This window comes from Hippopotamus amphibius, chromosome 3, assembly GCF_030028045.1.
Source record: "Hippopotamus amphibius kiboko isolate mHipAmp2 chromosome 3, mHipAmp2.hap2, whole genome shotgun sequence".
Taxonomy (NCBI): domain Eukaryota; kingdom Metazoa; phylum Chordata; class Mammalia; order Artiodactyla; family Hippopotamidae; genus Hippopotamus; species Hippopotamus amphibius.
Window position 1 is genome coordinate 110,871,221 of NC_080188.1, and position 26,822 is coordinate 110,898,042.

The 26,822-nt window shown below is 35.9% G+C and overlaps 2 protein-coding genes and 1 pseudogene across 2 annotated transcripts; all 3 read left to right on the forward strand.

Annotated features, from left to right (window-relative positions):
* The first annotated feature begins 402 nt into the window (after positions 1-402).
* On the forward strand, positions 403-1,341 carry LOC130847908 (olfactory receptor 1052-like). Its single transcript, XM_057725612.1, has one exon. It carries the CDS (start codon positions 403-405, stop codon positions 1,339-1,341), a length of 939 nt encoding a protein of 312 aa, XP_057581595.1.
* Positions 1,342-7,596: 6,255 nt separating this feature from the next.
* On the forward strand, positions 7,597-8,532 carry LOC130848652 (olfactory receptor 1052-like; annotated as a pseudogene).
* Positions 8,533-23,270: 14,738 nt separating this feature from the next.
* Positions 23,271-24,218, forward strand: LOC130850185 (olfactory receptor 8H1-like). Its single transcript, XM_057729580.1, has one exon. The coding sequence runs from the start codon at positions 23,271-23,273 to the stop codon at positions 24,216-24,218; it is 948 nt and encodes a 315-aa protein (XP_057585563.1).
* Positions 24,219-26,822: the final 2,604 nt, after the last annotated feature.

Sequence of the window (26,822 nt, forward strand, 5' to 3'; positions counted from 1 at the left end):
TTAAATTCAAAATAAGACATTTTAAAGAGAGTTTCAATGATACCATGAATTAAATTTCCAACTTCAGTCAATATACTTTATAAACTGTATTTTATGCATTTTAGAATGAAATTGACTTATTTTCTTCACACTAAGAGCAGCATTTTGAATGCATCCTGAATTTAAGACCCTAATGTTTTCTTTGGTCAACTCTTGCAATTTCCTATGGAACAGGCAAATAGACAGTGCTTGCAGAGACTAGCAATTTCTAGTTAAATTTTTCTAATTTTATAGACAAAACAACCAGAGTAGAGAAGTCAATAACTCAAGGCATACTGCTAGTTAGAGATCCCAAGTAGTCTTAAAAATGCAGCATGACTATTTTCAATTTATTTGTTATCAGGTACCAAGATAAACAAACACATGGCCAATGTTAATTTTACACTGGTGACTGAGTTTATCCTTGTGGGACTGACAGATCATGCTGAACTGAAAGTGGTCCTCTTCCTGTTGTTCCTGTTCATCTATACCATTTCCTTGGTGGGGAATCTAGGAATGCTCCTTCTAATCCAAATAACTCCCAAACTCCAAACACCCATGTATCATTTCCTTAGTTTCTTGTCATTCGTTGATGCCTGCTATTCATCAGTCTTTGCACCCAAAATGCTGCTGAACTTCTTTGTTGAACAGGAGACAATCTCATTCTCTGCATGCATTGTGCAGTACTTTTTATTCGTGTCACTCCTTACCACTGAGGGGTTCCTGCTGGCAGCAATGGCTTATGACCGCTACATGGCCATTGTGAACCCTTTACTTTACACAGTGGCTATGACAAAAATAGTATGTGTGGTTCTGGTCATTGGATCATGTGTAGGAGGTTTAATTAACTCAGTGACACACACAATTGGTTTGCTGAAATTGTCTTTCTGTGGGCCAAATGTCATCAGACACTTCTTCTGTGACCTTCCCCCACTGTTGAAGCTGTCCTGTTCTGACACATCCATGAATAAATTGTTGCTTTTAATCTTCTCTGGCATTATTGTCATGATCACTTTCATGACTGTGATGATCTCCTACATCTTCATCGTCGCTGCTATCCTGAGGATTTGCTCAGCAGCTGGTAGACATAAAGCCTTCTCCACATGTGCATCACATCTTATGGCTGTGACTCTATTCTACGGCTCTATAAGCTTTAGTTACATTCAACCAAGCTCCCAATATTCCTTAGAGCAAGAAAAGGTGGTATCTGTGTTTTATACCCTGGTGATTCCTATGTTAAACCCTTTGATTTATAGCCTAAGGAACAAGGAAGTGAAGGATGCTGTGAAAAGGGCTAAAGAAATGAGATATATTCCTTGTTGATTTCATACCACATGTGCCCTAAGAGAGTAGACAAATAAGTGCTTTGGATAATGGTCTGTATATGAATTTATTAAAATTAGGAATTTATTTCTGTTTTAGGACAGAAGGAAAAGGCCTAGAAGAATAACATGTCATAGAACACATGGCTGACTATTGTGTAAACTAACCCAATAAACCATACTAAGATATAGGTTAGTTATCTCTGGACAATTGTTAACATTTTTATTTCTGTATGTGGGTAGAAATAAATATATACATATAGATATATAGACACACACACACACACACAGAGACACAAACATAAAATTCATAAATAATATATCTCAATTCATTTTCTCTTTTGAGCACAGACAAAAAGCAAAATAATTTTAAAGCATAAAGTATAGGTACTTGAACTATCCCATAAAGCTGACAGATACGTGTTCCTGGAATTAGTCTGAAATATTTGTAGTCAGATATTCTACAAAATAAATTTAAATACTCAAAAATAGTCAGAAAGAAAACTTGGTTCTTGATTGCCTTTCCACCCACAGGGGTTAGTCTAAATCATTTCTGTTTTTCTGGCCTGTTTCCATTACTGCACATGAAATTGAGCAAGGTGGAATGCCACGGTTTCATTACCACTTCACATGGAAGGGCCACTTATATTCACAGAAAACATACCCTGAAAAATTTTACTTCATGTTTAGAAAGTGTGCCTCCAAGTTAATTAAGGAACCATTATTAATCAGACTTAGTCCCCGCTTTCTTTTAAGGATCTTCCAACATCTTCTTTTAGACATTAAACAAAAATTCACTGAAAGTAGTTTAGGCAGGAGAGAAATTGTTCTATGTGGTCTAGGTGGGGAAAACATATGAAGCCAATTGTTTTCCCTTCAATTCAAATTATATGCACAGGTGCATAATGATAAAATCAGGCCCATAAATACTGATTGTCCCATAGTGGTCTCTTTCCTCTAAATTGCTGTAAATTGGATTATCTGGAAAACAAAAACTGTATTCTAAAGAATACCTTCATTTACAAACAAAATTATACTGAATTTTTGGAGTTTGTTCTAAATACTGAAATAACTAGTGGCAAACAGGCTAAGCAGCACGACACACCTGAAGATTCAATAAATATTGTCTTGTTTTTAAACTTTATTTTTTCCACAGTGGCAGCTAAAATCATATGTGAATGGTTCCACCATGAGAAGATAGTAAAGTGAAATGCTTATTATATTAGCCATTCATGCAGAGAAATTCATATGAAAGTTTACTTTTCAGAATGAAAGAGCAATGACACCACTACCTCCAAGAACAGCATGTAACATTTGCAGAGACTTTCACGATTTTCGAAACACATTTAATATTTATTTGAAATTGGCTCCTACAAGGCTGCATTCATGTATGAAGCATCATGTAAATGCATTTGTATGAAAGTTTTAATTTTCAAAATAAAATAAAATAACAATGGTAATAAGTAAACCTAATTTTATATAGTTCTTCATGATTTTCAAGAGCATTTGATATCTTGTATCCTAGAGTAAGAAACACTAGGAATGGTATAGAGGCAAGAAAATTCAACTCAAAAAATAAATTGAACTGTTTATAATTTTTTTGATAAATTCTGTTAAAAATATATACTCTGTGAAAGAAGGGGCTTGCCTTCCAGGATGCAGATAAAAGAATGCAGTTTACTAAATGTGAGTGTGTGGGTGGGGGGTTATTTTATGGAAAAGAATGATTTTTGTGTTTTTCTAGTAATGATCTTCAACTTACTCTAACCAAGAGATACTATATATTATACTTTAAATAGAGACTGGATGCTCAAATGAGAAAAAAAAAAATCTCTGACCTAGAATTCTATGACAAATGGCGGGTGTGTGGCACATTTGTATTTTGTAGATTGGAAAATTCATAATATGCCATATTGAAAAATCAGTAATATAACAAAAACTAGTAATATACCATATATATATACTGAAAGTAAGTAAACTGGGTTAAGCAGATTCTAAATGTCTTTAAATGACACATACAATTAGTCAATAAGAAATCAATGAAGACTTCATCAATGAAATATCTGTTGGTATTCCCTCATGTGAAATATCAGGAAAAAAATTGAGAATGGGCACTTGTAGCTCCAGTCCCTGCACCTCATACATACAACTGGTGACTGTTCAATATCAACATTTAGAGAAATCAGGGCTCCGCAGACATTTATCTCACATAACTTTCCTCTAAGCACTGAGAACTTCTATCAAATATGTGTTAGTTTTATTCCATATGTGTAACCTTGGAATTTGCAATTTGGAAATGGTCCAGCTCATTAGGAAAATAAGTTGCTGGCATCATCTAGATTGGTCATGGCTACACTGGCATCATGGTCATCTTTGTTGCTTATTAAGAGGCTCTCAAGTCAATGCAATGAATTTATGTTTCCAAGATTTGAGATTTGGTACAGTGCCATTGACACATAGTGATTACATTGATCCCAACTTTGACAGCAGTTTTCAGTTGTCCTTGGACAAATGTGGCTTGTGAAACAATACCAATGCCCAGAATCATGACATCTGAGGATCATACAGCCACTCCATCCAAAGCCTAACCTGAAGATAGAGGAGGTGCTAAAAATGCCCTAATGGTTTTCTACCTTCCCCTGCAAAACCAGTACTTAATTCAATTTTACTATAAACAATGTACTTTTTTCAATTCAAGCAAGACATAGCTCTCTCCTTTGAGACCATATCAGTTAGTCTTAGATAAGTGTTAGGAAGCCTTAGAATTCATATATTCTCATTCTTCATTCTTAGGCTCCTCAGACACTCAGTTTTTGCTAAAATACCATCTTGAGTCAAATTTTTCTCATTCTGGATATTTCCTATCTTTTCCACTATTCTTTACACAATATGGCTTCAAATTGCATCATTTTAACATTCACTCCCTAGTTTCTCAATATTGAAACCTTCATGGAAAAATTGTAAAAGAAGCACAGATTTTTACATTAGACACTCATCATATTAAAATTATTGTTCTACCACTTCTTAGAGTGCAGACTTGGACTATTTATTCAATTATTCTGGGCCACCTCTAATGTGAATCATATGAATGATAATATCCAATTAAATACAATCATAGAATGATTAGAGATAATATCTGTGAAGTGTCTGGAACCCACTTGACATTTAAGACATAGGAAGCATTCCAGCAAGATCCTAATTAAATTTTGGTTGCCAAAGAAAAAGAAATACTCCTGCTAATAAAACTACTTATACCTTTTCCTGTGTGTTAGTCTATTTTCACTACTGCTTCATTTTAAAATCACTGCAAATTTTCACTACCTTTTCTTGTGCAGCTGTGGTTTTTGGTTTGGTTGCATTTGAACGATTTCAGTGACTTCTTATTTGCCCCTCCCCCATTTTCACATTTAGCCTAACTTTTCACTCTATATTTACCTCCTTTTATATGTACTATTCTATCCCCCGAATATCAGCCAATTCAATATTTCTTAAAACTACTTTTATGTTAAAAAATGTTGAACCTGATATTTATTTTAGTATCTTATTTGGCTAAATTACTTTAATATTAAAAGAAAATCTAGTGTATGAAAACACACACACACACACACAAAAACACACCTGAATTCTATTTCTTTTGAGTTAGCTCATATTGGAATATGCATATTTTCCATAATTACTATCAAAAATAATGTATTTATAGAAGCACATAGTTATCAAAAAATGGAACTTTGCATTCTTTAAAATACACACATATATATAAAGTTATGTTAATCATAATTTTCAACACCAGTGGAGTTCATTTTTAATTATTCAGTTTTTCCTTGCAGAGTCTCATATAAGTTAGACAAACACATATGTGACAATTTTCCTTAAAACTGACAAAAGGCCAAATACTTGAATTGCTATAATTTAGAAAGATAATGCTGGGACCTTACTTTCCCCAGGCCTCTCACCAGCTGTTTTGATGAAACCTGGTGTTCACAGAATCCCTGGAGACTGCATCCTCCAAAGATCTTGAGCCAAATATAAACACAAGTCAGGAAACTCAGAGAAAGCATCAGGCTGCCTCTTGACACAAGGTAGGTGCTGCATTTATGTGCGCTAATAAAGGGATTATAAATGTGTTTTCCACTCTTCAAAAACAGCTACTCTCAGTAAATGCTGTGAGTGGAATGTGAAGAAAAATCATCTGCCTCAAATCCATTACAATTAATGAGATAAGTGAAATAAAACTACACCTTTACCAAGTCAACTGGCTCTCTTGAAATAATTAGTGGGCTTATTCCATATTTCATCAGGTAGTGGTGTTTAAAGCTTCACGTAATTACATAAATTACAAGAGGGAATTTTATTTAAGGTCTAAGACTGATTATTGCAAACTGTTGAATTTCATCAAATCTGAGGAAAAGAGCAGCTATTTATTTGGTGCCATTACCAGAGCTAATTTTGAGACTCAAAGATTAATTTATTGTATATAACTAACTTTATAGCAAAAGAAAATTGGTGTGAAAGGCAGTCCAGGTGAAAATTATTATTTATTAAGTGAAAAGTGATATAAGAAGAAACTCATCATCAAAGTAACAAATTGGTTTGGTTAAAAACAAGGTTAATCTAGATAAAGCTAACTAAACAAAACTAAACCAAAAAAAAGCAAAGATCCAAAACATTACTTGGTCAAAAGCCATTTGTCCACTATGTTAACAGATAGCACAGTTTCTCTTCTCCTTATTTGTTTTACTTTGAATAGACAACAAATATTTAGAGAGTACCAATGGTGTACAATACAACTTGCACATATTTTCTTATTTAATTCTCACAACTACATCTTGAGCAAGGTTTATAGGTGAAACTAAGAGATAGACATGAAACCACAGCTTGATGTGGTAAAAAGTGACTAGTCATTCTTTTTTACTTATTGTGTTTTGGTAAAATGGACATAACCAAAGCTATCTTGTAGCATGGTTTGCAGTATTTGAATTCTTATTAAATAACTTACTTTACATCACACTGATAACAAAAGGTAGAGATCCAAGCCCACTCACTCTTTATTCAATATCAGGAAAATATTATTCCCAAAGCATGGATTGTGGAACATCCTATTCAGTAATATTTAGTTAAAATAAAATCAATTGTCAAATAAATGTGAAACATTCTATATTTATTTCTCTTATTGGAACTGGCAAAGCATAGTCATATACTATGTCTTCTTGTAAGTCCTGCAGTAAAGAAAGCATTCCTTAAAAATTGTTTAACCAGGTGTTTCCCAAATATACTAGAAACTTGTTTTCCATGAACTTTGGGTTATATGATAAAAATCTAAAATAAAATTAATGATCTAACTATTCCTGCATAAAAACCCAGTAACATGTGTGATGTAATGTGTCAAAAGCATATGCATTCTCCTTGAAATTAGATTTGAGACCTTTTGACTGTCGGGATTAAAACATATTGAAAAAGTTTTCTGCCTTAATCTTAACAAAAAAAGTGAGATATGGACTAATTCAAGCCATTGGATAATAAATTCTATAGGAAATCAGAGGATGAAGTGATAAATCCCTGTTGGAGTAGCAGAGAATGACGTCCTGCCACAGAGTTACATTAGGAGAGAAAACGTTTGAATTTGTTTCATTCTATATTCCAGACACTCCTAATTCTCTTTTTCCATCTTTATGGATAATTATTAATTTCATTAGATATAATATACATGTATGTGTATATATGTATATACATATTCTATTCATTTGTTGTTTTTACTGTTTAACATGTGTCATGTATTTTTTTGTCTAAGTTAAAAAGATGTCATAGAAAATAATTTTGCTAGATGTCTCAAGAATTTACCTATTAAATACTGAACTTTTGGTCTTTGTTAAAGGATATATTCCTTAACATATGAGGTTCCTGCCTTGTGTCTGAAATTTGTACTATACTGTTACCCAAGATCTATCTCCTGAACTTTCTTTGTTTAACAAAGATTCCTACCAGAGCTCTTCACAGAAATTTTAATTTCTCCAGGGGTTCTTATGTGGTGCATAATGGCAGCTTATATGCGCTGGTGAGACATTGGTCCAGGTAAACTTTCATATCAGGCTAACTTTTCATATTTGCAAGAATTGAAATCACGGTAGATTATTATTAACCAAAATCATGCAGTGTTCTAAAGATGCTGGCAGATGGAATTCATATGTTCAGGCTATACCTTTGCTTATTTTCTTTCTTCTCTCACTCTTTGCAGGTCTGTTTTAGAGGAGCCACATAAATGGCTAACAGCAATGTCAGTGGGATAGCTGAATTCATCCTCCTGGGGCTGACCGATAACCCTGAGCTGAATGCAGGCCTATTTGTGCTGTTTCTCTTGATCTGTCTCATGACTGTGCTGGGTGACATTTGGATTATCACGAGCTTCCTGGCTAGTGCGCAGCTCCATTCTCCCAAGTACATTTTCCTTAGCCAGTTGGCTTCCTTGGATTTCTGCTATTCCTCAGTCTTTATTCCTAAGCTGTTGGTGAACTACATAACAGGACAGAAAGTCATCTCCTACATCGGGTGCCTCCTTCAGTATTCCTTTGTCAGCATGTTCCTGACCATAGAATGCTTCCTGCTGGCTGCCATGGCCTATGATCGGTACCTTGCCATTTGCCACCTGCTTCACTACAAAGGTCTCATGACCCCCACATTCTGCACCCACCTGGTCACTGCTTCCTACCTACTAGGTTGTACCAACTCACTCACCCACCTGACTGGCTTGCTCAGTCTGTCTTTCTGTGGTCCCAATATCATTAACCATTATTTCTGTGATATCCCATTGCTTTTTCGACTTGCCTGTTCTGACACCCAGTACAATGAGTTTTTATTTACTGTCCTCTCTGGAACCACATCAGTGGCTACCTTTCTGATGGTCATTAGTTCCTATCTGGGCATTCTTCAGACTGTCCTGAAGATACAGTCTTTGAGGTGCAGATACAAAGCCTTCTCCACATGTGCCTCCCACCTAACTGTAGTGACTCTGTTCTAAGGAATGGTAATATTTACTTATCTGGGAACCAGCTCTAGCTACCCACAGGATAGAGCCAAAATCTTATCCATGTTCTATACCCTTTTGCTGCCAATACTAAATCTTCTAATATAGAGTGTAAGAAACACAGAGGCCAAAGAAGAAATGAAAATAATTATTATGAGAGAAGTATTTGCTTAATGACTATTAATTTTCAAGCAGAAATATTTAAGGAATATCCCACATGTAGGTACATTATTAAATATGTGTGAAACTTGGAAAAAGAAGGATGGTATTTTAAAGTAACATATGCAAAGATGCATTACTTATTGACTTTTGGAAACACGTACACATATGCTACATTATATTATATTTATGTGTGTGCATATACATATACATAAATGCAATACATTCTGTCAAGAAGGAAGAAAACTTTTCTTCCACCCTGAAGTTGGAGTCCTTTCTAATAAAAGGACTGCGAATCAAACTGACAAAATGTAGGTTAACAGGAGAATAGAAGTTTATTCACATGTATATAAGTGCACAAAAATGCGGCTCACTCAGTAATTAGATATGAGGTTTATATACCTAACAACAGAGGAAAGGCAGAGCAAGGAACTGCTTCTGTGAGAAAAACAAATGGGCTTCTAAGGGAACCAATAGGAGATATGAAATTCTGTGAGATCATTCATTTACGACAGGGCAAGGGGTCTTTTCTGTCTTCTTCCTGGCAGGCAAAGCAGCCCCTAGGAGAGAGGATTTATGGCAGCCTCACTCAGAAATTCTGCCTTCAGTCAGATAAAGGAAGCTCTGAGAAAGCCTCCCTCTGCATTAATTGAATCCCAGGTCTCCATTATATAATAATTTTATACCACTGTATAATTGGATTACCTCAATTCCCAAATTGTTATTTTTAATCTCTACTAACTTTTTACATAATATATAGGCAGCATTTTCTACAGATTGGTTAGTTGTAAAATATGATTTTCAGTTTTGATAGAATATAGGAGAACCAGAAGGTGATAATCACATAAACATACATACAGAAACGCATGCACACACACACACACACACACATGCACACACATGCACACACACATAACTCAAAGAGAATCAGTTACAGAGAATGGACTCAATCTTCCTTTTTTTTTACAACTCTAGAAGAGTTAACCCATCTTACAGGTGAGGACACAAAGGTTCAATGGAGTTAAAAGTGTAACAGGGAAGAGATAAATTGGAATCCATGTTCAAGCTATTTCTTTGACTTTAACCTTCGCTTTTAGCTGTTTTTGTTATAATCACACATGATGGCCTGCCTCAGGGAACCCCATCCCTCTGCCTGAATGTTAAACTAAAGTGTCTCTGTTCAACTTATGGGCAGACAAGCTGCCCTGCACACCTGTGAATTGCTGCAGAAAAGAAGAAATGAACCACATCCCCTCATTGAGGCTGGTCATTCCAGGAGATGTTTTGCAAGACTGATGGCCCTTTTACTTTACTTCCCTGCCACCTCTGCTTCTCTATTCTACCTTTTTACTTTACTTCCTCACAGCCTCTCTCTCTCTAATTCTATAAAATAAACTGGCATCCAGACACTGATAAGATGGTTTTCCAGAGACATTGGTCTACCATCTTCTCAGTCTGCTGGCTTTCTAAATAGTCATATTCCTTGCCTCAACACCTCATCTCTGATTTATTGGCCTGTCATGTGGCTAGCAGAGTGAGCTTAGACTTGGTAACAAAAACCTAACCATGATAAAAAAGAAATCAAGATTTAAGATATAGAATTCAAACACACACACATGTTTATATATTTGTACACAGACCTCTTACAATTTTACATAAAAAATAGAATTTCCTGTATGTATTTTGTATTCTATATCAACCTACAACTGTTAAAATTTGAATATTTAACTTAAATATAATTCCATAGCCACCAATGGACCTTTATTTATAGCAACTCCATTTCTGTAAGTAGTTTAATAGAAATACCCAAATAGCAATGCAAAAGTATTCTATAATATCAGAGCACATTGGAATTTATTAAAAATCAGACTTTAGGAAACATCCATAAAACAGTGCAATCATTTGAAGATACTGATAGTTTTCCTTTTTTTTTTTTAACAAAATGACTTAGAATCTCATGTTGCTGATGTGCATCATTCCATCATTCACTCTCCTGCTTCCTCAGACATGCATCAGAAACTCAGTCCAGCATGACTGGCATCGCCACAACTGATAAGAAAGCAAACATAACATTTTTGCAATATGTAGTAAACAATGGTTTTGAGTTGTGTATAGAATGTTTATTAACATTTATTACCTATAGACAATCAAATGGAATAATATTTCAGTCAGAGCAATAAATCTCATTTGTTAAAATATATGTCTATGGACTTTGTTCTTATTGCTTGACAGTTATGTTAATGTAAATATGTCACAAAATGTGTTAAAACAAATTTTATTTCATTTTTCTATACTTAGTCCATATTTTCTTCCAGGATAATCCCATTGTCAAATATCAATATTTTGATTGCATATCAAAATAATAACCATGCATTTTCAAAAACAATATAATGTTATTGTTATAACTGTAACAGAGAAGAGCTAAATTGGACTCCATGTTCAATCTGTTTCTTTGACTTTAATCCTTGCTTTTCACCACTTTTGTTATTATTGTTATACTTGATGGCCTGCGCCAGAGAACCCTGCCCACCTGTGAATGGCTGCAGAAAAGAAGAAACTAACACATCCCCTCCCTGAGGCTAGTCATTCCAAGAGATGTTTTGCAAGACTGATAGCCCTTTTTATTTTACTCCCCTGCATCTCTCCCTCTCTGATTCTATAAAACAAACTGACATCCAGACTCTGATAAGATGTTTCTTTTTTTCTTTTTCTTTTTTTAGATATTAGTTTGCCATATTCTCAGACTGCTGGCTTTCTGAATAAAGTCATATTCCTTGCCTCAACACCTCATCTCTGATTCACTGGCCTGTTGTGCAGCAAGAAGAGTGAGCTTAGACTTTGTAACATAACCAGTTTCTTGTTTTTGTTTTTTTACTTGTAAGTAATATTTATTTGTTGAGTCTCAGGATACCAAGTTCTGTGCATCATTTTGAATGAGCTAGAAGAGAAAGAAGAGTATGCAGATTCTGTCGTTGATAAGTTTTTAAGTCTTATTAATGAACACAGTCGTTTTTGAACACCTGAAGAATCATATTGCCCTTAGAGTACTTATTGGTAATCTTGGATTTCCCATCTGCCTCAGCCATTTAACTTTAATCCTTTATTCTTCTGCTCTCTTCCTAAACTAAAAACTTCAAACTAGCTGCAGAAATAGATTCCTTTAAACATTTCTTTCCCCTTAAGCGCTTATCTTTGAAATTTGAATGAAACTAAACCAGGACAGTATTTGCTCTACAACTATACTTAACATAACATTCCAAATGTGCTTTTCAGATTTTCAAACAAAATGTGGAAAGCTGAGTCTAGCTAGATTGAGAATAAGGAACCATAAGGCTCTAAGATTGTTGCTGTAATAATGGCTACTCTGTACACCAAGACCCAATAGAAAAACAGAGACAGATAATTTGAAGGAAGAGAAAGATGGCTTTATTTTTCTTTGCTAGGCAAAGGGAAGACACAGCAGGCTAGTGCCCCAAGAACTGTACCTCCCCCCTCCAGTCCTTGGGAGTCAGGGAAGATTTTATACATGGGGACTCTCAATCTGGGGTCTGTGATAAGGATCAAGTTGGTGGAAGTCTTGCATTCTCTTTCCTTTGCATTATTCTTTTTTTTTTTCCTTTGCAATATTTCAAAACAGTCATAGCTGGCATCAGGCCACCTGGTGACTGGGGTCTGCCAGTTTGTTGATTGTCCATTTGCCTAGAAGTATGTTGATAGTCCCTTTGTCTATGGTTTGTCCTCTGGGGACCTCCTTTTTGAAATGCAAAACAAACTATAGGAATGATTTTGTTACAATGGTCCTATGGAATGCAGATTCTAAGTTGTAAAAAAGGTTAGCAAGTGAGAGGCAAGATGAAACACACACAGAGTTAAATATCAGGGAATTAACTTTGTGAAGTAAAAATCAATTAACTACAGATTAGTGATAGCTAAAGTAAACCAAGGAATGATTAACTCTTTAAGGCTAGGTTATCTTTCTCCTCTAGCCTATTTGACATTCTCTTTGTTTTCCTTGCTCTCAAGAGGAAAAAGAAAACTCACTTCTATTTGCATGCAACAAGATGAAAAAACAAACAAACAAACAAAAAAACCCAGCTACCTCAGAAATGGTACACAAGAAAATGATGGCTTTTCTTCTCTCTCATGTTTTTTAGAAGAAATGTTGCCCTGTGATGCCCCTATTATCAAAGACATAACCAGTTTTTAAAAGCAAAACTGTGGCTTAATAAGAGAGTCATTAGGACATGGCAATCACAGAATAAATTTTTTTTGGATTTTTTAAAAATTGAAGTATATTTGATTTATATATATATATATATATATATATATATATATACACACAATGTTCTTTTTCATATTCTTTCCCATTATGGTTTATCAAAGGATACTGAATATACTTCCTTGTGCTATATGCTAGGATCTTATTGTTTATCCGTTGTATATATACTAGTTTTCATCTAATCACAGAATAAAATTTAAATATACTTTGGGCCCAAGAAAGTATCCACATTTTGGTTTATATACTTTGGGTTTGAAAGTTTTACAAAGTAATTTCTAGCATAATGGCAAGGGCTGTATATAAAATTTGTTCACTTTTCTAATTGTTTTCATCTCAACAGATTCCCAATAATGGAAATCTTTAGTAAAACACATAAATGTTTTATGTTGATAGTTCATTGAATTACTTTTCAAAAGACCTGAATAAAATCTAATTCCTTCACAACACAATTCTGCTTACTTAAAAGTATAGTTGTTATACACAATATACTAAGTGTACAGCAAATGTACTGCATAATAGAGTCTCGTGAAAAAGGGAAAAGTCAAAACCAACAACATGAAAATTAATAAAGCGTCAATGAGAAAATCAAGCAGTATCAGTAGTATTTCATCTTGTGGAACTGAAAATCACAGACACAGAAAGATAAAGAAAAGGACAAGGTAGAAGACTTTGTACCAGATGAAGGGACAAGATAAGACCCCAGAAAAACAACTAAATGAAGAGGAGATAGGCACTCTTCTGGAAAAAGAATTCAGAATAATGATGGTGAAGAAGATCAAGGACTTTGAAAAAGACTGGATGCAAAGATTGAAAAGTTGCAAGAAAAGTTTACCAAACACCTAGAAGAATTAAAGAACAGACAAACAGAGACAAACAATACAATAACTGAAATGAAAAATACACTAGAAGGAACCAATAGCATATTAACTGAGGCAGAAGGGTGAATAAGTAACCTGGAAGACAGAATGGTGATAATCACTGATGCAGAAAAGAATAAAGAAAAATGAATGAAAAGAACTGAAGACAGCCTAAGAGACCACTGGGACAATGTTAAATGCAAAAACATTCACATTATAGGGGTCCCAGGAGAAGAGAGAGAGAAAGTACCCAAGAAAATATTGGAAGACATTATAGCTGAAAACTTCCCTAACATGAGAAAGGAAATAGCTACCCAAGTGCAGGAAGTGCAGAGAGTCCCAGGCAGGATAAACCCAAGGAGAAACATGCCAAGACATATAGTAGTCAAATTGACAAGAATTAAAGACAGAGAAAAATTATTAAAAGCAACAAGGGAGAAATGACAAATAACATACAAGGGAACTCCCATCAGGTTAACAGCTGATTTCTCAGCAGAAACTCTGCAAGCCAGAAGGGAGTGGCATGATATATTTCAAGAGATGAAAGGGAAGAACCTACAACCAAGAAAACTCTACCCAGCAAGGATCTCATTCAGATTTGACAGAGAAATCAGAAGCTTTACAGACAAGCAAGAGCTAAGAGAATTCAGCACCACCAAACCAGCCCTACAACAAATACTAAAGGAACTTCTCTAAGCAGGAAACATAAAAGAAGAAAAGGACCTACAAAAACATAAACTAAACAATTAAGAAAATGGTAATAGGAACATACATCTCGATAATGACCTTCAATGTAAATGGACTAAATGCCCCAACCAACAGACACAGACTGGCTGAATGGATACAAAAACAAGACCCATATATACCCTGTCTTGAAGAGACCCACTTCAGACCTAGGGACACATACAGACTGAAAAGTGAGAGGATGGAAAAAGACATTCCATACAAATGGAAATCAAAAGAAAGCTGCAGTAGTGATACTCATATCAGACAAAATAGACTTTAAAATAAAAAATGTTACAAGAGACAAGAAAGTACACTACATAAAGATTGAGGGTTCAATCCAAGAAGAAGAGATAATTATAAATATATATGCACCCAATATAGGAGCACCTCAATACATAAGGCAAATGCTATGACCTATGAAAGAGGAAATAAATAGGAACACAGTAAAAGTGGGGGACTTTAACAGCCCACTTATACCATTGGACAGATCATCCAAACAGAAAATTAATAAGGAAACACAAGCTTTAAATGACACAATAAATCAGTTTGATTTAATAGATATCTACAGGACATTACATCCAAAATCAGCAGATCACATGTTCTTCTCAAGTGCACATGGAACATTTTCCAGGATAGATCACATTTTGGGTCATAAATCAAGTCTTGATAAATTTAAGAAAATTGAAACTTTATCAAGCATCTTTTCTGACCACAACACTATGAGATTAGAAATCAATTACTGGAAAAAAAAAAAACTGTGAAAAACACAAACACATGGAGGCTAAACAATATGCTACTAAATAATCAACAGATCACTGAATAAATCAAAGAGAAAAAAAAAAAAAAAACTTAGAGACAAATGACAATGAAAACACAATGATCCAAAACCTCTGGGATGTAGCAAAGGCAGCACAAAGTAGAAAATTTATACCAATACAATCCTACCTCAAGAAACAAGAAAAATCCCAAATAAACAATCAAAACTTATGCCTAAAGAAACCAGAGAAAGAAGAGCAAACAAAACCCAAAGATAGTAGATGGAGAGAAATCATAATGATCAGAGCAGAAATAAATGAAATATGGGGGGGCAGAGTCAAGATAGTGACATGGGAAGACATGGAGATCACGTCTTCCCACTAACAGATCAGTTGCTGGAGGCCAGCAGGGGACCTGAGGCCCAAGAAGATGGCAGGCACCTCGAAGCAACTGGGTAGGACCTGGGAGAAGTCGGTGGGGGGGAGAAGGAGAAGCTAGATGGGACCAGCACCCATGGGGGGTGGCTGGGTGAGGGAGGAGGTTCCCACCAGGAGGGACCACTGGGGGCTGGGGATATAGGGGAAACCGCAACTGGGTTTCTTCCACCCAGCAGGCCAGGAGGCCTGCTGAGCTCCCCAGCTTCACGGCCTGCTGGGCTCCTCAGCAGGGTACTCCACCCTCCAAGGTTCCTCCCAGCTGTTGGTCCTAGAAGTACAGGAAGGAAGCAGTGGGGGGAAAAGAAGAGAGGTAGAAGGGAGGAGGGATCCTCTGGGATCAGAGATTTTGGGGAGGAACAGAAGGCATTTCCACTGCCCACTGGCCAGGGAAGCCCATTGGACTCCCAGGCCTGGATTCCAACTCTCCAGGGTACCCTCCCAGATGTGTTGGTCCCAGGGATATTGGAGTGTGGCAGGAGAAGAGGTATAGAGGCTGATTGGTGGTGGGTTGTTCCAGGAGCAGAGTACCAGGGGAGGTATGGAGGAACTTTCTCCTGCCCACTTGGGCCCAGCAGGCCTGCTGGGCTCCTGAGTCTGGTCCTTTGGTCTCTCCAGCTGAGTGGGTTGTACAGGTGTTGTGAGGGAGGGAGGAGAAGAGGATGAGAGGTAGACAGAGGTGGGGGGTACCTTGCAGGACAGGAAGATCAGGGGAGACGCTGTGGAAAATCTCCCTACCCATTTGGCACTGTGATGCCTGTTACAACCCCAGGCCTGGCCTTTGGTCCTTCAGGGGCCCCTCTAGGTCTCACTGGTTCTAGGGGTGTAGAAGGAGAGCAGGGGAGTAGAGGAGAGGCAGGCAGGGGAGGGGGCCTTCTGGGATTGGAGGATCAAGGGAGGCAGAGAAGGTATTTCCCCTGCTTACAAGCTCTGGGAAGTCTGCTAGGCTCACAGACCTGGTCTTCCACACTCCAGGGCCCCCTCCAGCTGCTTGGGATGTAGGAGAGTGGGGGGCCGGGGAGAGGAAGAGAGGCAGACAGGGACCCTATGAGACTGGGAGATCTGGGGACATGCCCCAAGTGTTACCCTAGCCCAGTTGACCCTGGGAAGCCTGTTGGACAACAGAGTCTGGTCTCCTGCCTTCCAGTGCCCCCTGCAGCTGTGAGGGTCCTAGGGGAATAAGAGTGAGGGGGTGAGGAAGAGGAGAACCCAAGGGGGAGGGACCCTCCAAGATTGTATTCTGTGGTCATGTCCCAGAAAGCATGGGGGACATGCTTTATGTGTTGAGCTTCACCAATTCTCTGTATCCATCTGTGTGATCAGCAGTTTGGCACTCTGTGATGCCAGCATCAATCATTTCTCTGATACCACAGCTCCTTTGGTGCTGTCTTGCATGGATGCATTCAGCACAGAAATGGTGATCCTTGTTTTAGCCGGGTTCACCCTTCTTAGCTCTCTCTTCCTCCTCACAGTCACCTACACTGCCATCATCTCAGCCATCCTGAAGATCTGGTCTGCAGCAGGCAGAAAGCCTTTTGCACCTGTGCCTCCCACCTCATGGGGGTGACCATCTTCTATGGGTCCCTGATTTTCACATATTTGCAGCCTGATAACACATCATCCTTGACCCAGGCACAGGTGGCATCTGTGTTCTGTACCACTGTCATTCCAACACTGAATCCACTGATTTATAGTTTGAGAAAGAAAGACTTAAAAAAAGGTCTCCTGAGAGTCATAGATAGAATTTTATTTCTATGAAAAGTTTCTGCATGTTGCAACTAAAGCAAATCTGGATGGTATCAGGTATTCAATTACTCCAAGAATTAATGAAATGAGTAACTCCCAAGGGCTTAAGATAACGATAACAGAGTCTTGAAACATGGGGGGTGAATTATTACTTTATTTGTGTTCATGGAATACTGAATCACCATATAAGGAGTTCATTTCAGTAATTATACAGACATACAATTGCACAAAAAAGTAAAGAATGTATCTGACCTGTGACTAAATCCCTCCATGTATATTCTTGAGTGAGCATGCCATCACCCTATAACATGTTAAACGGTTATTAAATTGACTTTTCATATGGTTTGATGTTTTGTTTTTCAAGGCCATCAACAAATAGAGAGTGGAAAATTAGTACATTAAGAGATGATGACTCCTAAATATGATTAAGAAGAAATGATAGATGATATCCTGAGATGAAAGGAAAGAGCACAGAATTAACAAAAGCAATATATTCCCAGGATGGATGGTCAGGTATTTGAAGTTATTTCAATGATGAATATTGATGACCAGAGATATTGTATAATACAGAGAAATCACTTGGTAGTGTGGATTCATTTTGCCATACCAGTTAAGAATTTGATCATTTATCTGCAAAGCATGAACTTTGGTTATACAGAAAAGTGATGCTTTACACAGTGGAGTAAGGAATCTATGAAAAACAGCAGAGTTGAGTTTCTTAATCACCATAATGGGCCTGCCTAAGTTCAAAGACTTGATAAATTTTTAAATGTGTCTGTGTGTGTGTGTGTGTGTGTAGATTAATGAAGTACTAGCTGTAGCACAATTCCTGAGGCATTTTGGAAGTGTCTAAAGATTCTCATTTCTCCAAATCAGGCAGAAAACAGTTAAATTTATAGCGTTAAAAAGAGGAACTGGGTTTTTTTTTTTTTTTAATTATCCCTTGAAAAGACACTTAAACCTCATTTAATCAACTGTCCCAGGCATTGTTACAAAAGGATCCTTGGCACTAAGTACTGCCTTCACTGTGCAGGAGTCATTGAGTAGTGACCAAAGGAGCTGCACTATCATATTTCAATGTATATTGAAAGGAATTGAAGATACATTTGATGAGGTGCTTTTGAAAGGAAATGTGTGTTTTTAGTGTTTCTCTCTCCCCAACAAGTTTGTAAGCTCTGTGAGAGAAGAGTTTTAGTCATATTTTTACTTTTCACAACATGTAGCAAATATATTACATATGCAATATGTAAGTAAAGATTTTCTTTGACTTTTGTTGGCTGGAGAAAGCACAGTGATGAATTCATTAAGGTCAAGGATTCTACCTTACTCAACTTTATATTTTTCTTAGATATTTGGACAATCCTGTGCAATTAGCACTCAAAAACATTAGTTTAGCTGCAAATTCTATTTCTAGAATTATTTCATAAACATTTACTTGTATATTTAAAATGGCATACTAATTAACAGATTTCATTTCAAATGATTTTTTCTTTAATTGTTAGGATATTGAAATGAGTATACACAGACTTATACTTTGTTTCTATGATATTAAGTCATTGGAGTCAACTGGTTAATCTCATATAGTATACATCACAAACAAACCTTCCATAGAAATAATCAGTCTTCAGTCTTGGGAGTAGCTGAAGATAATTCATGTGAAGGCATCTCTGTGTTCATATGATTTTTATATATTTGGTTTTAAATTTGTAATTTTCTTCTCTGACCTACATATGTGGTATCTGACTCCTGAAAACTTCATTTTACAATGTGATTTTACATTATAAATTATTGCAAGTGACAACTTATGCATTACTTTAGGGACTTATTGAGGCTACAGTCTGAACTCATCGCTCCTTCTCTTTACTAAGCCTACTTAGAATTTTTTCCCTCTAAATACATTGTTTGATTTTGATTTGTTGCTCTCAAGATGTGTCATCATCATCGCTGAGAATTATTAAACTGATTATATTTTCCTTTCTTTTTCTACCATGGATTTTCATTCATGCACTATAACTACAATGCTCAAACTTTTATAAGTGTGTGAAAATCTTGGCTGTTGATACTTCTTTATGTTTGCTTATATTCATTTGTTGTTCTAATTGTACATATTATTTTTTGTTTGCTTTTTGTTGTTGTTTTGCACTTTCTAAAGAACTTTTATTTAGATACAATTGACATACAGTAAATTGCATATATTTAATGTGTATAATTGGATATCTTTTTTCTTATTAGTAATGTATATATGGCAATCCCAATCTCCCAGTTCATCCCACTCCTGTATGTATAATTTTATTTTCACTGACAATGAATATGTGTTCTTCTATGGATTATTTCAGGACTCTATTATTATTAATAAAATTATGTACTTAGCTGTTCTCTTTTTTATAATTTAATGTTTCCTTGCTAGTCTTTCTGTAAGAGCAGAAACATACCACATTTTCTTATTAATCATAAAATGTAGAAATATATTTTATGTGTCCAAATAATGATTAAATGTCCACATATATATTTCAATATAATCCTAATATTTATCCCTGGTGTACCTCTCATCATTCTCTCCTCTAGATGTTGTTTATGTACCTTCCCTCTAAACCTGCATTACACATCTTTCCAGAATTGTCCAAGCGGGTATAATTAGGTGCTAGAGAAAAAACGAGACATTCACACTGAAGCGGAACAGAATAGGCTTCCTTGGCATAAGGATTATATTGAGCTGGTTATTTTTATTTGTATTTTTTTAATTAATTAATTTATTTTATTTATTGGCTGTGTTGGGTCTTCCTTGCTGCACACAGGCTTTCTCTAGTTGCTGCGAGCAGGGGCTACTCTTCATTGTAGTGTGAGGGTTCCTCATTGTAGTGGCTTCTCTTGCTGTGGAGCACGGCCTCTAGGCACGTGGGCTTCAGTAGTTGCAGCACATGGGCTCAACAGCTGTGGCTCAAGGGCTCTAGAGCACAGGCTCAATAGTTGTGGTGCACGGGTTTAGTTGCTCTGCGGCATGTGGAATCTTCCCAGAGCAGGGCTCAAACCCAAGTCCCCTGCATTGGCAGGTGGATTCTTAACCACTGTGCCACCTAGGAAGTCCTGAGCTGGTTATTTTTAAAATGCTGTACACATGGGAGAATTTTTGAAAACTGAGTAGAAGTTATCTTTTATAAGAGATTTAAATTTAAAAGGGAAATCTCCAATACAAGGATGTCTCCCTCTCTGTACCAGGAAGAGAAAGTTGACTAAACATCTATTCAATGAAGAAGGAATGAAATTGAGTCTGTATTAACAAACATAACCTTGTTTACTATGCTTTTCCTGGCTCTTACCTTCACGCAGCTTCTTTTGTCTTTAGCTTGTAGATAGTGTTTAAGGTAGAGGCTTGGACCCTTTGAGGGTGTCACTCAGGTTTCCTGGGAATCTCCCATCTATACAGGGGGTATACATGTTATTAAATTTCTGTTTCTTTTCAGGTTCTTAATCTACCTTTCATTACACGGGGGTGGATTTCATCCTAAAACCTAGAAGGGTAGAGGGAAAATTAATTGTTGTTCCCCACAAATCTAATAAAGTATGGGGAAAAGTGATACCACTTAGATAATTCACAAATTAAAAAGCAAAAGGATAATTTAAGAGTGTTTATCCAAAAAAGAAAAAAAGAAACATAATAACCAGAATCATCAAGGGGAGAAAGGAAAATATATGTATGACATATTTTAAACTGTAGTGAAATAGGGGATGAAACTATATCATCATTACATCAAGAGAGATTTACAAAAATCTCTGACCAGACTTTGGTTTCTACTCTGAGACAGTAAGTGGTATAAGAAGAGCCTGAAATGATAAACAGCATTGAACAGGAGCAAAATGAGTTTCAATGATGGGAAAATATTAAGCAAGAAAAATTTGCTGCTGGTAATTCTTCAATTACAATGGTTTTTGAGGTGGCATTCACATTGAAAACTACCGTTAGTGTTTTATTTGGCTTAATGTCAAAAGTTACCCATTATCAACTAGGTTTATGCTTACTTCTTAATCTCCAACTAAGATGGTGTTAGTGATAAATAATATTCAGTAAAATTCTTAACATCTGAAGAAAATTTCCCTAGAATGAAGTTGGTTATGGGGTATCAGTCAATGAACAACACATGAAATTATGGGTTTTATTAAAGGCTGATATAACATTGGTGATAGTATGCTACAAAATTTTAGTTATAAAGTGAGGATGGATACTGAACATGCAGTCTGATACTCATTATGTAAATCGAGTAGTAAATGAGTAAGCATTCTATGAACAAAAACTAATTGGGAGAACTTAATCAAATGTTATAACAATTTTGATTATTTTCATATTGTTCTTTTAATTTTGTTACATTCTCATTTTTTCTAATGAATATATTTATTCCCATAAGTGTCAAATATTTAAATATAACAGTTCCATTAAGAAAAATGTGTCTTTCCATCCATGAAGATTTCAGACATGGAGTAATTAAGTATTTCTCTACCACCCCCGGCATAAATTTAGAGCATCACATGGGAAGACCAAACCTTTTGCTCTTCATTGTGTGGCTTCTAAGGGAAAAAAACAACTAGCTTCACAAAAGCTAGCATAGCTGCAATTAGTTCTGGAACATTTGTCCTGGGAGACATGCCAAGCAATCTTTCTAGGAAATTGGTCCACAGGGATGAACAAATGTTTCATTATTATCAGTCCCCAGCATCTGAGGTACCCCAGAATTATCAGGATGAGAGGCAAGTCATACTCTACTCTGCTTACAGGCACAGTAGATCCCTGATATTCATTTTAGGCATAACTTTCTGGCAAAGTTTACATTTGATCAGAAGCTGAAAAAAAATTTCTAGATTGATTTATTTTTCCCTCAGAATAAACAAAATGAATGCATTAAAATTTAAAAAGATCTTATCTCAAAGAAAACAAATATTGTATCAAAGAAATGTTTGACTGGAATGGTCTTCATATATTATTTGTGAGCGAAACTTGGGGATGACATATTTCTAGACAGATAATATTGGACAAAAGTGTTATTTCACCGACTTTGGCTCCCAGTAAGTATTATTCTCAAAATTAGAAGGTTTTAGTTAAGATAAAATAAAACGGGAACATTATCAGAAGAATATGCATATAAATATAATTTAGACCGTACCCTCAGTAGTGTGAGGACTGGTAGAACCAGAAATGCAGAGTTGATGTAATCAGGGTTTACAGGCAATGTTTATATTTTATAACTATAATTTTGGAAGAAATTTGATTTGTAATGGTCAAGTTAGGAAAACAATATCTTTTGGAAATTAATACTGTTATGTTATCTATCATTTTAATATACCCTATTACAGTCCAAAGATTAAAATTTATTTATCATTAGTATTAAATAATATTATGGGAAAAGTATGTAGTGCATTAAAACTATTATTGGATAATTTTTTAATATATATCTAGCATTTCTTTCCTTAGGTTTGCTGAAATTAATTATAAATAGGAATATAGTATTATAAGCATGCTCTCTCCTTGGTCAATCTATCTTAGTAGAACTACAGAGCCAACATTTAACAACTCTTGACTATGGACAAATTACCTAAATTCACTGTGCACTTTTTCTCATCTGAAAAATATGGCGAGTAGAAATAAGTATCATATGATATTACCATGGGAATTACATGCTTTAATAAAGAGAAGCATTTGGAATGGTCTCAGGCTTATTGTAAGTTATTCAATATATAAGCTTTATTATATTAATATCAAATGTCAATTTACAACTATTTCTATATTTGGCAAACAAATTAAGAAATTTCTTTTCACATTCTGTTAACCCCTCACTATCATTACTTCCTAAAAACACTAAACTATTATAAATATGTCACCTTGTTCACAGAAACACAAATCTTTTTGAAGTAAATCCTGCTGAGTAATAAATTTGATTTCTCAACAGTTTAGAGCATGTGAACGCTATGGGCAGACGGAATATCACACATGTGTCTGACTTCATCCTCATGGGACTGACAGATTCTGAAGAGCTCCAGCTGGTCCTCTTTACGCTGTTTCTCCTCATCTACCTGATCACTGTGCTGGGGAATGCAGGCATGATGCTGATCATCCACCTGCATCTCCAGTTTCACACCCCCATGTATTTTTTCCTCAGTCACCTGTCATTTCTTGACCTCTGTTATTCAACTGTCATCACCCCTAAAACCTTAGAAAACTTATTGACTTCCACCAAGTATATTTCATACCTGAGCTGCTTCATCCAGATGTATTTCTTTGTCTTCTTGGTTGCCACTGAATGTTCTCTTCTCTCCTCAATGGCCTATGATCGCTACGTAGCTATCTGCAACCCTCTGCATTACCCAGTTGTTATGTCCACCAGACGTTGCTGCTCCCTAGTCTTTGGATCCTATTTGATTGGCTTCATGGACTCCTTTGTCAATGTGCTTTGCATGAACACATTGAATTTCTGTGATTCCAATATAATCTATCACTTTTTCTGTGATGTGCCTCCAATTTTAGCCCTGTCCTGCACTGACACACACAACATAGAAATCATGATATTTGTTAATGCAGGCTCCACAATACTGATGTCTCTTATAACAATATCTGTGTCCTATGTGTCCATCCTGTATACTATCCTGAAAATTACATCCATTTCAGGGAAGCAAAAAGCCTTCTCTACTTGTGCCTCCCATCTCCTGGGAGTCACTGTCTTTTATAGCGCTCTGACTTTTACTTACTTAAAACCAACTAAGTCCTACTCCTTGGGAAAGGATCAGATAGCTTCTGTTTTTTATACTATTGTCATCCCCATGTTGAATCCACTCATATACAGTCTTAGGAACAAAGAAATAAAAAATGCTCTCATTAGAGTCATGCAGAAGAGAAAAGGCTCCAAGCAATTAAAATAACAGTGAAGCTAAACTTTTAAGTTCACCGGATTTTTTCTTCTTCTCTATAGTGTATTTCCCTGCTTCCTTTCCAGAAAAAAATTCTTCTTTGATTGATTGATTGATTGACTCTGTTGAAACATCCTTTGCTTGACCAAATATGATCTTGGGCATTTCCTGGAATATGCCTTTAGAAATCCACATTTTAATTGGAAATGTTAAAACATGTTAAATCCATGGTTTAATTACCTATGTTTTAAATGCTGGTGATTTGCAAAATGAAAAAATATAGTTATCACATTATAAACTATGTCTTACAAATTCAGAAAATTTTATGAGGGAAGGACCTCCTTTTTGAAAACAGTGATGACAGTTTTAGAAATGATTTTGTTTACTTTGTGGAGAAGAAACATAACAGAGTGATTACCAGCACTTTCCTTAGAACCAAACATTCCAGCATTTGGATTGTAGATTTGCAATGCTTTTAGCCATGTAACACTTAAAAAATCATTGAAATTTTAAGCCTCAAGTTTCCTCAACTGCACAAAATAATAACAATTACAATTAAATAAACTTGTTCTAAAGATTAAATCATATAATGGATGTAAAGCGTTTAAGACAGTCCTAAAAAATGCTGGCCATTATCATTAAAACATTCATATCTCTGCAATATTTTTAGTGTCCAATGGCCTTTTCTTAAAGAATATTCACTTGTGATTTATGAATAACTTTTGATTGATTCAAGGGACAAACACACAAACTGCTAATGAAAAAGACGGCACTTCACAAATCGATTTAGAATGGTGTATATTAATATTGGAGAAAATTTGAAAAGTATTGAAAAATTTACGATATTTCTATAATGCCCTAAAAATTAACAACTGTGTATATTTTGTTCTAGATTGATAGTTATGTACATACGTGTGTATGTTGTATACATGAGCAATATTTCTGTCATTTTCTACATGGCTTTTTTGCAGCTTTCTGTGTACACTAAAGAGATTAATCTTGATCATTACTTTGTCATTGAAATCTAAGATGAATGTGTTTTTTGATACATGGGTAAAGTCAGAGACTCTGATTTTGCAATGCCTTTGACATGAAATGTTTCTAAATTCATCAAGTGAAAAATCTGCATGCAGTGATATCTCTTTGGTGACTACCTGGAAACTTAAAATCCCTACCTTTCTGTGATGCATCAACAATCTTCAATAAACTGCTTCTTAGCTGAAATTTTGTGAATTTGAAAACATCATTGCCATTTTCCTGATTTTTATAGGTTTGTTATGATCTCTAAAAATAAATTCTTGAATTAAATGCTTGGCTTATGTGTTTTAAGTTTTTTAACAGAGACAAGTTATATAACTACAAATAAACAGTGAAAACAGATGTCTTGGTAATCCATAAGCTTTAGTCAGGTAGAGTGCAAACTTTTCTTTTATGTTAATATTTTTCTTGTACATAACCTTAATTGCAGTTTTAATTTTCTCTGCTCTTTCTTTTATAATTGTATTTACTTATTTTGGGGGGTACACCAAGTTCAATCATCTGTTTTATACACATATCCACTTATTCCCTCGCTCCTTCGACTCACCCCCACCCTCCCTGTCCCCATCCTCTAAGGCATCATCCATCCTAGAGTTGAACTCCCTTTGTTATGCAGCAACTTCCCACTGGCTATCTATTTTACAGTTGGTAGTAGATATATGTCTATGCTACTCTCTCACTTCGTCTCAGCTTCCCCTTCACCCCCCACACCCCCAAACCTCGAGTTCTCCAGCCCATTCTCTGCATCTGCATCCTTGTTCTTGTCTTGTCACTGAGTTCATTAGTACCATTTTTAGATTCCACATATGAGTTAGCATACAATATTTGTGTTTCTCTTTCTGACTTACTTCACTCTGTATGACAGACTCTAGGTTTTTCCACCTCATTACATATAGCTCCATCTCATCCCTTTTTATAGCTGAGTAATATTCCATTGTATATATGTGCCACATCTTCTGTATCCATTCATTTGTTGATGGGCATTTAAGTTACTTCCATATCCTGGCTGTTGTAAATAGTGCTGCAATAAACATTATGGCACATGTTTCCTTTTGAATTATGGTTTTCTCTGGGTATATGCCCAGTAGTGGGATGACTGGATCATATGTTAGTTCTATTTGTAGTTTTTTAAGGAACCTCCAAACTGTTTTCCACAGTGGCTGTACCAATTAACATTCCCAGCAACAGTGCAGGAGAGTTCCCTTTTCTCCACACCCTCTCCAACATTTGTTGTTTCCAGATTTTGTGATGATGGCCATTCTGAACGGTGTGAGGTGATACCTCATTGTGGCTTTGACTTGCATTTCTCTGATGATTAGTGAAGTTGAGCATCTTTTCATGTGTTTGTTGGCCATCTGTATGTCTTCTTTGGAGAAATGTCTATTTAGGTCTTCCACCAATTTGTGGATTGGGTTATTTGCTTTTTTGGTATTAAGCTGCATGAGCTGCTTGTATATTTTGGAGGTTAATCCTTTGTCCGTTGTTTCATAGGCAACTATTTTTTCCCATTCTGAGGGTTGCCGCCTAGTCTTCTTTATGGCTTCTTTCGCTGTGCAAAAGCTTTTAAGTTTCATGAGG

Coding starts and splice junctions, on each gene's coding strand:
- LOC130847908 (XM_057725612.1), top strand. CDS start 403: ATGGCCAATGTTAATTTTACACTGGTGACTGAGTTTATCCTTGTGGGA.
- LOC130850185 (XM_057729580.1), top strand. CDS start 23,271: ATGGGCAGACGGAATATCACACATGTGTCTGACTTCATCCTCATGGGA.